The sequence below is a fragment of the Oncorhynchus kisutch genome, linkage group LG30, assembly GCF_002021735.2.
Source record: "Oncorhynchus kisutch isolate 150728-3 linkage group LG30, Okis_V2, whole genome shotgun sequence".
Classification (NCBI taxonomy): domain Eukaryota; kingdom Metazoa; phylum Chordata; class Actinopteri; order Salmoniformes; family Salmonidae; genus Oncorhynchus; species Oncorhynchus kisutch.
This window is the reverse complement of record NC_034203.2, coordinates 8,744,388-8,762,758: the sequence shown is the minus strand read 5'-3', so window position 1 is coordinate 8,762,758 and position 18,371 is coordinate 8,744,388. Positions and strand designations below refer to the sequence as shown.

Sequence of the window (18,371 nt, the reverse complement as noted above, 5' to 3'; positions counted from 1 at the left end):
ATTGAGGGACGGAAAGATCAACCTGCGACCGGGAGTGGTGCCTGGGACCGGTGTAGGGGGAGAGGGGACGGATGAGGAGCTTGGGGGTTTTGGTGCCTTGGTAAAAAGTTGTGTGTTTAAAAAGGAAAAGGAGAGAGAAAGAAGAGAAAGAGAGGAAAGCAAAGGAGGCATTCAAGGTTGAAGTTAGGAGATAGACGACATGCTCTTAGAGGAGAAACAGCAGACTTGGTGGATGACAGAAGCAGACACTCCAAACTCCCCCTCCAATACACACATACCCCCTCAACAACCGCTGCCCATCCTCTGAACACACACACTGCCCACCCAGCACAAATCCTGTTCAACCAACCCCCTCAACATTGACGACTCCCCAAAACACAATTGACTCCAAAAAAGCCTACCCCTTAAAATCCACATTTCAAAAAGGCTGCACTAAAAAAGGTATAATCTTTGAAAATTATAGTTATGTCACACATGCAGCTAACAAAAATATATGGAAATGTCTGCTCTACTTAAAATTACAACCAATTAATTGCAGCATTAACGCAAAAATGGAAGAGGAAAGTAGAAGGGGTCGACCCTGCATTAAAGACCAAAATTGTCTAAAGAAAATGGTGATAAATTAAAAAAGTAAACCAGTTTCATTTCAGGACCAAAAAATTGACAGCTGTGCCATATAGTTTGCATAATAGTTGGGAAGAGATTTCTGATGTACCAATTCCATGGCACATGGTTTATGAACTGATACACAAAACAACGCTGGATTCAAAACTCAAGAGTTTTTCAATTAAAATGTTGTACAAAATTCTTGCAAACCATAGAACGTTATATATTATGGGGGATACAACCATCCCGGCTCTGCAGATTTTGCTGCGAGGAGACAGAATCATTAGATCATTTGTTTTGGTACAGTCCATACGTAGCTTGTTTTTGGTCACGGGTTCAGGAATGGCAGAAGAATTGCAACAATTTACCTGGAGCTAACTCTGCAAATAGCAACTGCTGGGTGATTTTAAAAAGGCATAGTCAATCGATCAATAACATCTGAATACTCATACAAAAAAAAATGTTATCTTTAATTTACAATATGCAGAATCTAAGGTTCAGAACTTTTGTGAAGCATCACAGCACAGTCGAAAAATATGTGGCAAATAGAAATCAAAACTGGATGGTGTTCAGAGATAGATGGGAGGGGTTGAGTGGAGCTGGAGGCTGGGACTAAAAACATACAAAAGATACATTTTGTAAAATGTTTGGTGTCCGTAAAATCTATATAGTATGAATAAGCTGGAAGTAGAAGCCTAAGTGTTGTTGTCCATTAGTTTACTCTAATTAGGGGAGGGATGCTAGGGTTAGGAGAAAATAATAAAGGTATATATAATCTATATCTAAACAAAAAATATGGGGATTGGAAATGATGTAGACAATTACATTGATGGAAGCCGCAATCTATCTGCAATATTAAAGCTGATCTACCCCCTGAAAAAATATCCGTAAAAAAAAAAAAAGAAAGACGAAACTTCAACAACTAGCTATATTGGTTACCTGCACCAATGACCTCCTCGATCTTCACACACGAGATGTCTATCTCCTTGGCAAACTCGTGGATGGCCTCGTTGGGGTCCTCGTAAGTGAACGGGTCAATGTATACTTTCACCCCCGGGGAAACTAGAGAGATGAAATGAATGAAGGGAGGATTGCATCAGATGTTTTTCGCCAGGTCTTGAACACACACTGAGTGACTATTATACAGTCATGACTGGTCTGAAATTGGAAGCATGAACAGCATATGAGCATATCTATCACACAGCTCGGGGAGTCTTGAAGAGCGGGGGGGGGGGGGGGGGGGGGGGGGGGGGTTATAAACCTGATCTAGATAATCATGGTTTTCTGTGAGCAAATGCAGTTTCCTGCCTTGGTCAGATGACTGAATAATTCATTCAATCAGGTGGTTTACCGTCTTGGATTGAAAAAAGGACCACAGAAGCTGCAGCTCTTCAGGATTAGAGTTGTATAGTATGCACACACATGCGCGCACACACACACACACAACCTCCTCCCCAAACACACACACAAATACACAACCCCCTGCCCCCAACACACACAACCCCCTGCCCCCAACACACACACAACCCCCTGCCCCCAACACACGCACATACAACCCCCTGCCCCCAACACACGCACATACAACCCGCTTCCCCAACACACACATACAACCCGCTTCCCCAACACACACATACAACCCCCTGCCCCCAACACACACATACAACCCCCTGCCCCCAACACGCACATACAACCCCCAACACACACATACAACCCCCTGCCCCCAACACACACATACAACCCGCTTCCCCAACACACACACACACAACCCCCTTCCCCAACACACACATACAACCCGCTTCCCCAACACACACATACAACCCGCTTCCCCAACACACACACACACAACCCCCAACACACACACATACAACCCGCTTCCCCCAACACACACACACAACCCCCTGCCCCCAACACACACATACAACCCCCTGCCCCAACACACACATACAACCCGCTTCCCCAACACACATATACAACCCGCTCCCCCAACACACACATATACAACCCGCTCCCCCAACACACACACACACAACCCCCTGCCCCCAACACACACATATACAACCCGCTTCCCCAACACACATATACAACCCGCTCCCCCAACACACACATATACAACCCGCTTCCCCAACACACATATACAACCCGCTCCCCCAACACACACATATACAACCCGCTCCCCCAACACACACACACACAACCCCCTGCCCCCAACACACACATACAACCCGCTTCCCCAACACACACATATACAACCCGCTCCCCCAACACACACATATACAACCCGCTCCCCCAACACACACACACACAACCCCCTGCCCCCAACACACACACACACAACCCCCAACACACACACATACAACCCGCTTCCCCCAACACACACACACAACCCCCTGCCCCCAACACACACATACAACCCCCTGCCCCAACACACACATACAACCCACTTCCCCAACACACATATACAACCCGCTCCCCCAACACACACATATACAACCCGCTCCCCCAACACACACACACACAACCCCCTGCCCCCAACACACACATATACAACCCGCTCCCCCAACACATACACATATACAACCCGCTCCCCCAACACACACACACACAACCCCCTGCCCCCAACACACACATATACAACCCACTCCCCCAACACACACACATATACAACCCACTCCCCCAACACACACATATACAACCCGCTCCCCCAACACACACACATATACAACCCACTCCCCCAACACACACACTCTCCCCCAGTGCTCACCGTACTGCTGCAGCTTCTCTGTGTACTCCAGCTCCGAACCGCTGTGTTGCTTCCTGCAAACAAGGACCACACACGCACAATCTCATTCGTATGATCAATCCTCATTCCTGGCTGGCACTCCACAGGCTGCTTTCAAATAACAAGCGGAAGATAACAGATTGTATTCAGACAGTCGGGATTGGAAGAATGGAACAATGCTAAGGTTGGCTTAAGGCTTTCTAAGGGCTTTTCAGGATTCAAGAAGTTGCCAAATAATGACCAAAAAGGCCTGTGTTAGATAAATAGATACATATTTTAAAAAAAACGTACCTAGAGCAAACTATGGCCATGACCACAATGGCAACAATGACCACTAGACCGGCCGACGCCGAGCCTACGATGAGCGGCAGCTGGTCCTGCACCGATTTCTGAGGGTCACCTGAGGAATAAAAAAACAATGATAAACAAACAATAAACACCTGAAATGTCACTGAGGAATTCTTAAAAGAAACAGCTAGTGAAATATGGAAGCGGATTCATGCCAAAACAAATTGTGCCAAATTGTATTCCAATCTGTGTTGAGTTTTTCATTTAGACACAATAAAAACAGTGCTTTATTTAAAAACAAAATGCCAAGTTAGCGCCTTGTGGTTAAGTGTTCGCCCTGCGATTGGAAGGTTGGGAGTTCGATCCCCGGCCAGTGCGTCTCTGCTTGGCACTCAGAATTGAATCAGTTTGGGGTTAAGGCCTTGCGATAGACTAGCGTCCTGCACATCAAGCTGCCTCACGCTACAGAAACAGGAGACTGGCTGCTGCTCCTAGAAGCCAAGCCTTGTGCAAGGCTACTTACTTATTCCAAAAAGCAATGCACTCTGGTAAAAAAAGAAAACACGCATATTGAAAAACAAGACATTTCATTTCAATGTTTTAATCCTGCATTAATCTGCTTCCGTAATAGACTGTAGAAATATCACACAGCCATTAAGAGCTATTTTTTTTTAAACAGACAACTTCTTCAAATTGCTTCTTCAGTGTTCTTTCACTACTTGGGTGGATTGTACTTATTAAAGTGAACATCGAAAAGCTTTGAAACGCCGGTGGAAAAAAAACATGAAAGGCGTCAGCAATGGTGGAGGATACCGATAAACAGTGAAGGGAGAGAGAGAGACAGAAAGAGGAGGAGAAAAAGACAATGAACTAGTGAAGGCAGAAAAGGAAGAGAGACAGAGGGAAAGTAAGAGGCACAGAGACAGATGGGGAGGAAGAGCTCGACACAGAGCACAGAGAGAAAGAATGAGACAACGGAGGAGCACAGGAGGAGGAGAGAGAGAGAGAGAGAGAGAGAGAGAGAGAGAGAGAGAGCGAGAGAGAGAGAGAGCGAGAGAGAGAAATGCTTACTGTGTATGGAGGTGCTGAAGTCCATAGGGATACTGTAGTGTCCGTAGCCAGCCACAGTGCGAGCCCGGACCTGGACAACGTAGGGAGTGGCAGCCCTCAGTCCCTCCACACGGGTTGAGCTGTGCTGGGCCGTCACCGTGTGTGACATGGCCTGGCCCTATGGAACACATCAATCAATCAACCAATCGAACAAATGTACTTATGAAACCCTTTTAACATCAGCAGCTGTCACATGATTTTACAGTAACACAGCTTAGATGGAAATCAGAGGCAGACTGACAAGGAAAACTCCCTAGAAGCAAGAAAACCTTGAGGAACCCCGACAACACATGGATTAGAATCGAAAAAAAAAAGCTAAATTATTTTTCTTTAAAAAAAAAGAGACAGCATTCACTTGATGTAGTTGAGTTAATTTGGTTCATAGTCTTTTCTATATGAGCAGCATGTCTATGTCCATCAGGCACATGATGCTGATGCTGCTGTAGAAAACAATACACATCTGCATCAAGTGAGCGCTAACCTGTGAAATGCCAAAAACAACCCAGCTACATCAGACAAAAGATGCAATATTTACTTTTCAAACATATTTTGTACAATTGTTTTCTTTCCAGTGACTCTTCAAACTTAAGGTACAGAGTAAATGTTTCCTAATGTAAATCATGGTTGAATCAGAGAACAGTGAGCCTGGTCACAGATGCGTTTGTGCTGTATAGTCAACACCTACAACACCTATGAGTTGGCTATACAGCACAAGCAGATCTGGGACCAGGTTAGAGGCTGGGAAAAAGGCTATAGGAGTGGGCTATACAGCACAAACAGATCTGGGACCAGGCTATAAAACAGTGCCTTACCCTTTCGTAGTACTTAATCTCGTAATCCAGGATGACCCCGTTGGGTTTCTCTGGGGGAAGCCAGGACAGGCTGAGGGTGTCTGACGTTGACTTCATCAGGTGCACTGTGGGTATTGCTGACGGTGCTGTGATCGGACAACAAAAAAGGGTGATGTAAATAAGTAAAAAGAAATGCAAGCTTTCATGTTGAATATGTTAAGAGCATTTTTTGTTCCACTGTATAAATGAAATTCGCAACGCGTACAAGCTCTTCATCTAGCATTGTTTACGATTATCTGACTTCTTACCATGACATTAATCTGACCATTCTCCATGACATTTCAGTTTATTGATTTGGTACTAAGCTGAAATGACACATACTGAGGCCATAAACTCACACAAAGCATCAGTCCTGAGAACAAGATGAGACGGTAGAAAGTAGATGACTTTGTTGCTGCTAACCTGAGTTGAGTGGTAAAGTTGGTGACATTGAGTGGTGTGTCGTCGTGTAGTCAGAGAGGCGATGTTAAGTGGTAGGTAGCTACTTCACTTACAGTGGTGACCTTGAGTGGTGTGTTGTCGTGTGGTGAGGTGAGAGTGAGTGCCGATATCAATTATTCATGTTGAGTGCTGCTAACGTTAAGCGCTGACAAAGCGTTACGACGATACTAACCGGCCTGGTTGGTGGTGATGTTGACGGTGGCGTATCGCGGTGCGCCGGGGCTCTTCCCAGAGACGCCGTTGACCGCCTGGACCTCAAAGCTGTAGCGGGTGTGCGCCTGCAGGTTCCTCACCACCACCTTCTTCTGGGTCAGGCCGAGTCGGCGAGGCGACATGTCCATGTTGTCGTCGCAGCGCGAGCACGGGCTCTGGTCGCGCTGACACTTCTTACACACCACGTTGTAGATGACGTCGTCCCGCCCGCCGACGTCCAGCGGCTCCTCCCACTCCAGGGCGATCGAGGTCTCGTTCACCGTGGAGATGACGTTCTGAGGTGGCGAGGGCACGGCTGGACAGAAACGCCACATACGGGTTAGCGATGTCCTCTGAACACCCCTTATAGAGGCTAATATTGTAGAACCTCACTGTTAAAACCATAGTCTTCGAACCCCACTCTAAGCATTTATGATTTTCTTACTAAGATACCAATTAGGGCTTATCTTCCTGGGTCCATACAGTTCATACAACTGTCCACTTTCTGGTGGAGAAATATGATCTCCAGCACATAATGAATTGAACAGAAGTCTTCATTTATTTTATTTATACCATGTTCATTCCATGCATGACTTCAACATTATAATTCAAGGAACTTAAATCATTACCCATTAAATAGCAACAGGAGTTCATTCCATAAAGTAGAAATATGTTCTGCTATATACATGATGAAATAAATAGCAGGATTCATACAGCGAATATAAACCATATCCAAGCCACGCTTGACTTAAACATCACTATTCATGAAACGTGATTCATTAGCCATAAAATAGCGATGATCTGAATTTAAATGATCCATTGCACAGCGGTGGTGCATAGTAGTGTATACCTATGGAACAGTGTTACTCAATGGAGACGAGTTCTTTAAATAAGAACGGTATGAAATCGGGGTAACGTGTGATAAATGCTACAGGGGACAGCTGGAGCAGCAAGGAGAATGTTTCTTTCATCCAGTTACAGAGGCTGGGGGGGGGTCTAAACCCAAACGCCTCTCAAAGCCGACTCAGACAACACCTACTACGGCAGCAGCACATGGCGAGGTAATGCTTTCAGAGTGTGTCAGTTCACGCATCTCAACCAACTCAGTTCAGCTCCTCTGCCTGTTCGTCCTAAGTGGAGCTAGTCCCCCCCCCCCCCCCCCCCCCCCATGCTCTGTCCTATCTAATTAGACTGGCACAGTTTAGAATGTGGCCTCATCTAATTGGGCACAAAGTCTGAAATGCTGGGCTCCCGACGTGAGCCCGAGCTGAGCTTTCGAGTACAACACCCTCGACCCCTTGCTAAACATTGTCTGCCAGGCCTGGCACACGCTCTGACAGGCTATAGGGGATGTATGAAGTCCGAATGGTCGGCGACGATAGTGGCACAGTGGTTTGAAAAGATTTGGACACAGTGACACAGTCCGAATTTTCTCAACAAGGAGAGTGTGCACGAGTCATAGGGGCTCAGTCACAGTTAATGTATGTTATGCCAAAGGGGGAAAAAAGGCCTTTGCTGTTAGGCTTTGTCACAATGTCAAAGCGGTACATGTCTATCACACACATATTGTGATATCTCTGAGAAAAAGGGGGATTTCTCTGATAAAGGTGTCTGTGGAAACAACCGCAGTTGCTCAAGTTAAAACTAAACTGACACTTCACAGACACTTGCACCATGGTGGTTTTCGAAAAACTCTCTGGGCCAGTTCCTCAGACAAAGGTTAAGCCTAGTTCTAGACTAAATCGCATCAACGGAGAATCTTCATTGAATATCTATGGCCAATGACGACTGCTAATGAAAAACGGTGAGCTTGACTTACTGGTGCAGGCTGAGTCCGGAGGGTCACTGTCGGCACGGTAGAAGCCATTCTGGCATAGGCAGATGTTGGCCCCCCTGGAGCTCGTGCGACTGTTGGGGGGGCAGGGGTAACACGAGCCCTCCCCCTGCTTGTACTTGAATGACCCGGGGGCGCACGCTATATTGGGAAGACAAAAGCGAAAGGGACAGTCAGAACACTGTCAAAGTCAATAAAGCACAACCCCAAACCAAGGCCGACTGGGGGTCAAGAATGTTAGAAAGGCCTAACTATTGATATTAGGGCCGTTCTCGTTGAGTTCGAGAGAGCTACTCTGTCCAAATCTTTCAAACCATAATGTCACACTAGACTATCTCTTTCGGGGTACGTTTGAATGGGTGAGGAGCACCTAAACTCTTTATTATGGAAACTTCTAGCGAGGGGTGTGAACACAATTGCGATTGTAAACAATGAAGAGAAAAACATTTTCTTTCCCCCTCCCACAAAATTAAAATCACAGTGCAGTTATCACGAAACATATTCTTTGCCGTGTTATAGCCCAACTAGACGATAGGCTATAAAGGCCTGGGGAAAGTTGGGTAATTTAAATAAACCCAGAGAGATAGAGGTGAACTTTAGGCTACTTGGAAAATTTGCAAGACAAAGACATTGCGAGATACAGATTACCATGACATATCCACACGGTTCTTTCTGCCTGCCCCCTCCTCTCTCTTCCTCGTGCCGGCTCGTCTGCTCTTTCTCTTCGCTAATGATGCAAGTGTGTGTTCAGTCTTCGGTCTGGTGCGTGTAGAGTATACTTGCATATTCCTTAATGATAGGCCCTGCTTTACTGAAGTTTGCAAGATAAAGCATTCCATTGTGAGATTCAGCTTTTGATTGCCGATAGATAGGCCTAGTGCACGATTCTGACTCTGTCTACCTAGTGGCCGACCTACCTGTACTGTGCCCGTCCCCTCTTTCTCCCTTGCTTTGGAAGACGCAAATGTGTGTGTGTTTTTTTTTACAGAGGTACACCAACTAATCCGTTTCCTCCGTTCCAAAAGTATCCAAATCGTACGAGTCGATTCCTTGCGGATTCTAATCTTGGCACTCAGAAATGGGAGTCGACACCAGGAGTCGACGTGCAAGGAGTCGATTATTTTGGAGACGACTCTCCCCCACCACATCATTGCTGTTAACGGTTGGGGAAAAAATGGCAGAGGAAGGCAAGCGACATCAGCGAAGTCCTACACGGCAATGCTTTGAGAAGTTAAGTGAGAAGGCGGTAAAATGCAACATTTGCGAGGTGGAGCTGAGGTACAGTAATGGTAATACAGGTGCAATGCTTAACTATCTGAAATGGACGCACATTGAAATCACACGGAATTTATTAACATTTCTTATCGTTTTAACGGAAAACCAATACAAATACAAATTAAACGCTAAGATTTTTTTCTCTCTCCTCATTTGTCACATCCCTCTAGCTAGTCTGTCAAAGACCTCCGTGTCATATCGTCACACTCGACTAACTCAGTCCGTGTGGGGTGGAAATATGTCAGGAATCCGTTAGAAACTTCTAGCTAGTCTGTGCAAATCCTTCATACCCTCTCATTTTCATCATAACATATGAGGGATTTCAATCTATCCCAGAGAGGACTATGGATGACAGGTAAATTGAGAGCGAAAGATGAAGATGGACAGATTACAGTAGATTGTTCCGGTCTGGCTAACAAGGGTGGAGGATACTATTTAAAGTAAGAACACACCCGAATCCATCACTCAGGTGTCTATCTGGGGCTTAGAAGAACACAATTCAAAAACGTGGGTACAAAGCAGCTTGATCATCAATCATATGCAACTATAGGGATGCTGTTTTGCTTCTCTTTGTCGGGGCCCATCCTCTATCAATTCAATCGCCAACGTCATTGACAAAAGTGTCAAGATAAACCAAAAAAGGTCTCAACCTCAAACGGGGTTAAGATTTGCACTAAAAGTCGGGTTAAGGAGGTTTACACTAAGAGGTTGTAAATATCACTTAGAAACTAGACTCTACTTTCACCTTTCTCACATTCCTTAAGTGTGGTGTAAAACCGTGGCTCTGGCTAACATCTGTCTTATCGGCATGGGTGCTCGTAAAAACCTTTCTGGCGAGAGGTTGTGATTAACTAGTCGAGCTAAGTGGTTTTCCAGTTTGATTTTAAGCTAAGTCCTAATTCTCCGGGAATGCCACTTCGTGTGAATTTAGCGAACTTTAAAGTTCCACATTCTAGCTAAAAAAACATGTAATAAATAGTTTGGTTAAGATAACATGAAAATGTGTTTTGGATCTCGTAACTCGACTAAGACCTCAGACCCAGATACACTCTTGAAACATTAATCTGATTTATGTTTGTCTTATTATATACTGCACTTATTATATACTGCACTTATTATATACTGTTTTCTTTTGTTTGTTTGTTTTGTTTCTCGAGGACAATCACTTGAATCCTCCACTTTAATCCATTAACCTTGGAGGGAATGCCCATTTGTCTTTCTCTCTCTGATACTGGAAAGTTCTGTGGCCCTCACTGGCCTCTCCCTCTCTACCCCACCTCCCGCTCACCCTCCCTCCCCCCCAACCCACCCTCCCTCTCCCCCCACACACCCTCCCTCTCCACCACCCCTCCCTCTCTCCTCCCCTCTTTCCTCTCCATCCCTCCCTCTCTACAACCCCCCCTTCTCTCTTCATTCCACCTCTCTTTCTAGACTGAGGTAACGTCCCTGTGATTAATGGTGAGCGGTGGCAGTGTTGGCTCACGGTGGTCTGAGCGGTGTTAATGAGTGCAGCCGCCTGTAGATGAACTAACGGTGAGGAGACCATACAGGAAATTACACTTCCTCCTCCTCGCCACCGCCCGCCTCCGCCACGCCTGAAGCCTCTGGAGAGCCTTTTATCAGGCGTCGACAACAGGCTTTTAACCTTGAGCCGCCAAATGGCCATAAATGAGCTCTCTGGCGCGTGTTATTCACCGTTTCCCACGCCCAGGTGAAGAAAGGAGAGAGACGAGGAAGCTTCTCTTTCTTTCTCTGACCGTTCCTCATTTTGGCATGGGCAATCAGCAATTCACAGCTCAATCTCATTGTCCTTCTCTCTCTCTCTCCCTCTGTCTGTCTCTCGCTTTATCTCTCCTTCTCCGTCTCACAATATATCTCTCTCCACCTCAATATCTCTTTCTCCTATACAATCTCTGTCTCTCCCTCATACAATATTCTCTCTCACAATCTCTCTCCCACTATCTTCCTTTCTCTCCTCACTATCTTTTTCCCTTTCACTATCTCATTCTCCCTCTCCCTCCGATCCCCCCCTCTCTCAATATTTGTATGCTGCTGCTCTCCGCAACAGCTCATTAATGCAAACTCTCCACCCTCCTTCACCCTTCATTCATGCGCCACACAATACATACAGAGGGTGGAGTAGACTGTGTGACTTGAATTGAGCATAAAAAACCCAGGCTTTGGCTAAGCATTAAAAACCAGGCTTTAGTTAAGCATTAAAAACCAGGCTTAAGCATTAAAAACCAGGCTTTGGCTAAGCATTAAAAACCAGGCTTTAGTTAAGCATTAAAACCAGGCTTTAGTTAAGCATTAAAAACCAGGCTTTGGTTAAGCATTAAAAACCAGGCTGTAGTTAAGCATTAAAAACCAGGCTGTAGTTAAGCATTAAAAACCAGGCTTTAGTTAAGCTCTTGAAGCTAGGGGGCACTATTTTTATGTTTGGAAAAATAACGTTCCCAAAGTAAACGGCCTATTTTCTCAGGACCAGATGCTAGAATAAGCATATAATTGACATATTAGGATAGAAAACACTCTAAAGTTTCCAAAACTGTCAAAATTTTGTCTGTGAGTTAAACAGAACTGATTTTGCAGGCTAAACCCTGAGGAAAATCCAATCAGGAAGTCTCCCTGTTTTTGAAACCTCTCTGTTGTTATGCCTATTGCTCATTTAAAGGGATATCAACCAGGCTCTCAGAGTGAGTTGTGCGCAAAAGAGAAAGGCGGCCATTGTTACTCCCGGTCCTAGTGAAAAGCCAACTGTCCCGGTTGATATATTATCAAATATATATATATATATATATGAAAAACACCCTGAGGATTGATTATAAAAAACGTTTGACATTTTTCTGTGGACATTATGGATATAATTTGGAATTTTTGTCTGCGTTGTCGTGACCGCTCTTTCCGGTGGATTCCTGGGCATAACGCACCAAACTAACGGAGGTATTTGGATATAAAAAATATCTTTATGGAACAAAAGGAACATTTGTTGTCTAACTGGGAGTCTCGTGAGTGAAAACATCCGAAGATCAAAGGTAAACGATTAATTTGATTGCTTTTCTGATTTTCATGACCAAGTTACCTGATGCTAAGTGTACTTATTGTTTTGTCGAGCGATCGATAAACTTACACAAACACTTGTATTGCTTTCGCTGTAAAGCATAATTTCAAAATCTGAGACGACAGGTGGATTAACAAAAGGCTAAGCTGTGTTTTGCAATATTGCACTTGTGATTTCATGAATATGAATATTTTCTAGTAATATTATTTGACTGTGGCACTATGCTTTTCAGCGTTGCTGATGACAATTATACCGGATCCGAGATGGGTGGTTCAGAGAGGTTAAGCATTAAAAACCAGGCTTTAGTTAAGCATTAAAAACCAGGCTTTAGTTAAGCATTAAAAACCAGGCTTTAGTTAAGCATTAAAAACCAGGCTTTGGTTAAGCATTAAAAAGCAGGCTTTGGTTAAGCATTAAAAAGCAGGCTTTAGTTAAGCTCTTGAAGCTAGGGGGCACTATTTTTATGTTTGGAAAAATAACGTTCCCAAAGTAAACGGCCTATTTCTCAGGACCAGATGATAGAATAAGCATATAATTGACATATTAGGATAGAAAACACTATAAAGTTTCCAAAACTGTCAAAATTTTGTCTGTGAGTTAAACAGAACTGATTTTGCAGACTAAAACCTGAGGAAAATCCAATCAGGAAGTGCCCCTGTTTTTGAAACCTCTCTGTTGTTATGCATCCCTATTGCTCATTTAAAGGGATATCAACATTAAAAAACAGGCTTTAGTTAAACATGAAAAACCAGGCTTTAGTTCAAAGTAAAAACAGGCACCTATAGACTAAAAACTCACCCTGGCACTGCGTGTCGGCCATAGCAGGCTCAAACCCCGGCATGCAGGTACAAGACCCCACGGGAACCATCCACTCCCCATCCCCGTTGCAGTATAGCTTAAGAGGGACAGACAACTCCTGCGCGTTAGACACACACGCCCCCGGGGCGATGACCAAGGAGGTGGCCTCGGCCCCTGTGGCCGTCTCGGGGAAGACGGCAAAGTTTGCGATGGTCGTCGAGCACTTCTTGAAGAAAACCCGCACGGATATCAAGGACATACAAGCCCCCAGGTCCTGAAAGGCCAGGTAGAAGCCGGCCTTGGAAATAGGGCCAAAGCTTCTCACTTTGGTGTTGATCCTGCCTGCCTCGAGCAAGGAAAAACTCTCATCAGGGGCAATTGTGTCAACTTTGACATAAGGGGTCTCCCTCCACAAGGGACTACTTTCTGTAGCGGTATCACCATCAGACTCGTAGTAGAAGAGGTTAAAGGTCTCCTTGCAGGAGCCGGGGATGTTGGGAATACTGGCACAGTCACGGACGGAGAACTTGAGCTCCACGTAGACGCGCAGCACGCCCTTACGGGGGATGAAGTCCGTCCTCAGCCAATTGTTCTGGTTGGGCTCGCGCACATTGCACACCTGGTATGTCCTGATAGGACTCATTGAATCGTCGTAGCCGCTCACCTCCTCCCACTGCAGGAAAACAGACAAACAATGTTACTAGTGAAGAGAACTGTAGATATCATCAAACCTGGGTTCAAATAGTATTTATTTTATTTCAAATAGTTTAGCTGCGTTTGGTTGAGCTTGCTTGAACCAATGCAATAGTGCCAAAAAGGCAAACCCTACTCATCTGGCACTCCAGACAGGCTCTAACATGCAAAGCCTTTGAAAGAAAACAAATACTAATTGAACCTAGGTCTTCATATAATCATAGTATAATTGGACAGGAAAGGTAGCAATCAGAATGTCCTTCCTAGGAAATGTTGGTTCTCCAAATGCTACAGTAATTTAGTAAGTGCTGATATTGAAAGAGATTATAGGGCCTATTTTTAACGAGTTCTGCCATTTCTAATGTCAAATCGTGTATAATGCAAACAGTGCAATATTTACTAAAGGGGCAATTCAAATGCAATGTCCTCTTTCTGGTTGCATCATGTAGGTTTTATGGTGTATAGTGTAATACTTGAATTAATAGACTGGCTGTTTATTTGCTCAAATCACTGAACACAACAGGCGCTTATTAGAGCCCGGCTTCTATTTGAGCCAGGCGTCAATTTCCCTAATGCGCACAGCTTTTGCTCATTTGAATAGTTAATTGTTTAGTTCCAGCATTCACTTCCAGCATTTTAATAAATTTCTTCATTTCCTTCAATAATGTGTTATCATTTACACACTGTGTCACGTTTTATTTTGTCTTAGTATGCCTCTATTTCAACCCCCAAAATGTTTTTCTTTCACAGAGCAATTGTTTTCGTGTTTGACCATACATTTTCGGCAGTTCTTACTTTTGCCATTAGAGGGCGATCGGACGATTTCTGAGGGTGTGTACTCCCCAAAGTTGTTGACTGTTTTTATGCTTGCCCGCTAGCTAGAAGTTCTCAGCTGTTCGCAACCAATGGCTAGCAGTTTCTTACTTGTGATGAAAACGGATGATTGACATCATCTTTTCGAGACGTTACTGAATTATTTCATGCAACAAATCAAACGTTACAACTCATAAACAATTCATGGTAATTCATGGTTACCGCATAAAAAATTCATTTAGACCGGTGTTATTTGAAACAGGTGTTTGTGTTGAAATGTGTGCCGTTGCTCGGCTTATTAAAAGGGACAGGCGGCTATTTGAGACTCAGCGTTTTAATTGAAGTTTTACGGTACTTTACGATTCAAGTGGTATATTTCAAGTGGAACATTTCCAAGCCTACTCTTCAAAGCCGTGAGAAGTATTTTTTGCACGCTATGAAACGTGGTCAGTATACCTCATTGAGTGAAGTAGTCAATTAATTATTTCATAGCACTTAGCTTCAACAACGGTCTAACGATGATATGGTTCTCTGCAGTCAGCAAATAAACCATTTACACCAGTTCATATCCCCAGATATTCTACACCAAATATATTCTACAATATAGGCATGACTACCTATAGGAAATATTCAAAGAGCTATCTATTACAGGATTAAATCCATGATTAACCATGATCCATGATTAACTGGGTTATTAACATATTTTTGCCCAAGGAATAAATCACCTTTTCCAAGAAGTTAATCTTTTGACTCTAACAACTCAACCTGAATAATTCATTTCCATTCTTAATGAGGGCTCCAAACATTGATCAATTCAACAAGAGGAACAGAATGCATAATTCCATATTTGGCAGAGCACGCACGCATGCAATTTATTCCAAAACGATGAGTCCAGGAGTCAGCGTTCTACACCATAAATCAAGTGCAACACGTCGCAGCAGCAATACCTCACAAATATGATAATTGCACCCGGACAGAACGTATGGGCTTGTCACGCATTTTGAGAGGGCCGCCTTGCCCTAATGACATATGACTTCTTGGGGTGCAAAGACATTCGGTGTGAGTCTGCAGAAAGGCCTGAAAAGAATGGACTGCAGAAGATTGTTGCCATGGTAACCCATCGGTTTCATCGACTGACTTTGCGCTCACGTACAAAAGACAAATTACACTGCCCGGGAGTGGGGAAGGTCTGTCAAGCTGTTAGCCTAGGGGTCAAATATATGTTGTTTTATTTTCTCAACATTTCTATGGGGGATATGATCGGCTGAAATATTCATTCCCAGCTGTAATTTGCCTATTGGCTTCTTCCACTTTAAGAGAAATACAGTACAAGTCAAAAGTTTGGACACATGTACTCATTCAAGGGTTTTTCATCATTTTTACTATTTTCTACATTGTAGAATAATAGTGAAGACATCAAAACTGTGACATAACACATATGGAATCATGTAGTAACCAAATTTTTTTCAACAAATGTAAATATTTTATATTTGAGATGATTGAAAGTAGCCACCCTTTGCCTTGATGACAGCTTTGCACAATCTTGGCATTCTCTCGACCAACTTCACCTGGAATGCTTTTCCAACCGTCTTGAAGGAGTTTATACATACGCTGAGCACTTGTTGGCTGCTTTTCCTTCACTTTCCGACTCATCCCAAACCATTTCAAATAGGTTGAGGTCGGAGATTGTGGAGGCCAAGTAATCTGATTCAGCACTCTATCAATTACCTTATTGGTCAAATAACCCTTACACAGCCTGGAGGTATGTTGGGTCATTGTTCTGTTGAAAAACAAAATGATAGCCCCACTAAGCGCAAACCAGATGGGATGGCATATTGCTGCAGAATGCTGTGGTAGCCATGCTGGTCAAATGTGCCTTGAATTCTAAATAAATCACCAACAGTATCACCAGCAAAGCACCCCCACACTATCACACCTCCTCCTCCATGCTTCACGGTGGGAACTACACATGTGGAGATCATCCATTAAACTACTCTGCGTCTCACAAAACACGGCGGTTTGATCCAAATATCTCAAATTTGGACTCATCAGACCAAAGGACAGATTTCCACTGGTCTAATATCCTTTGCTCGTGTTTCTGGGCCCATGGAAATTCTCTTCTTCTTATTGGTGTCCTTTAGTAGTGGTTTCGACCATGAAGGGCTGATTCACACAGTCTCCTCTGAACAGTGGATGTTGAGATGTGTCTGTTATTTGAACTCTGAAGCATTTATTTGGGCTGCAACCTGAGGTTCAGTTAACTATAATGAACTTATCCTCTGCAGCCGCGGTAACTGGGTCTTCTTTTCCTGTGGCAGTCCTCATGAGAACCAGTTTCATCATAGCGCTTGATGGTTTTTGCGACTGCACTTGAAGAAACTTTCAAAGTTATTGAAATTTTCCGGATTGACTGACCTTCATGTCTTCAAGTAATGATGGACTGTCATTTCTCTTGCTTATTTGAGCTGTTCTTGCCATAATATGGACTTGGTCTTTTACCAAATAGGGCTATGTTCTGTATACCACCCCTCCCTTGTCACAAACCCAACTGATTGGCTCAATCGCATTAGAAGGAAAGAAATTCCACAAATTAACTGAACAAGGCGCACCTGTTAATTGAAATGCATTCCAGGTGACTACCTCAAGAAGCTGGTTGAGAGAATGCCAAGAGTGTGCAAAGCTGTCATCAAGGCAAATAGTGGCTACTTTGAGATTTTTCAAATACAAAATATATTTTGATTTGTTTAAACACTTTTTTGGTTACTACATGATTCAATGTGTTATTTCATAGTTGTTATGTATTCTCTATTAATCTACAATGTAGAAAATAGTAAACAAAGAAAACCCCTGGAATGAGTAGGTGTGTCCAAACTTTGGACTGGTACTGTATTTCCAAATTCTTCAGCTAGTGTTGCTGCAGCCGTGTTTGTGGCCATTTTGGGTCTATATGTACTCAACATGAGTATGTAGCAGAGTTTAGTACTATTTTGGAGGTTTGGGGGATCTTCATTTAAGAAAAACTTTGCTTAAAAGTAAAACTTAAAAGGTGTATGTTTCTCATTTGTTTTTAGCAAAGAAGAAAAGAAACTTTACAAAGAGAGGTATAAAACAGTGGGAGGTGTGTCGTTTAAGTCAGGGGGAGCTGTACTAAGTAGCAAATGTAACAAATGCTGTGGAATAACAACACACTCACCCCACTCTCCGGAAATGTGGTCCAGGCCAGTTCTGTGGTCGCCCACTTGCTGTCCATTAGTGTTTCTATAAATCAAGAACAGGAGAGTTAGTTAAACCAAGAAGCTATTATAACAAACAATAACTCAGCGTTTCCCAAACCCGGGGCCCCAAGGGGTGCACGCTTTCGTTTTAGCCCTAGCACTACACAGCTGATTCAAATAATCAACTAATCATCAAGTTTTCATCATTCGAATCAGCTGTGTAGTGCTAGGGCAAAAACCAAAACCCCCTTGGGGTCCTGAGGACCGAGTTTGGGAAAAGCTGCAATAACTAGTAAGTGGTGGTTGGAAATAAAAATTATAGTCCTAAAAGCAGAAGTCTATTATTTACCTTATTTATTATTTTTGTCTATTCTTCTCATAAGACGACAGTAAGTCTATCGGCATCAATTCCACA

At 43.7% G+C, this 18,371-nt stretch overlaps 1 protein-coding gene across 1 annotated transcript in view; it reads right to left on the bottom strand.

The window, feature by feature from the left end:
• Positions 1–18,371, bottom strand: part of LOC109875323 (ephrin type-B receptor 3) — a 45,353-nt gene that overhangs the window by 12,841 nt on the left and 14,141 nt on the right. Inside the window, exons 2-10 of the mRNA XM_020467642.2 lie at positions 17,935–17,999; positions 13,236–13,908; positions 8,087–8,242; positions 6,248–6,583; positions 5,596–5,720; positions 4,745–4,901; positions 3,677–3,785; positions 3,368–3,420; positions 1,546–1,668 (exon numbers count right to left, since the gene is read on the bottom strand). Of these exons, the coding sequence (XP_020323231.1) occupies positions 1,546–1,668; positions 3,368–3,420; positions 3,677–3,785; positions 4,745–4,901; positions 5,596–5,720; positions 6,248–6,583; positions 8,087–8,242; positions 13,236–13,908; positions 17,935–17,999 (1,797 nt within the window). The remainder of the gene's footprint in view (positions 1–1,545; positions 1,669–3,367; positions 3,421–3,676; positions 3,786–4,744; positions 4,902–5,595; positions 5,721–6,247; positions 6,584–8,086; positions 8,243–13,235; positions 13,909–17,934; positions 18,000–18,371) is intronic.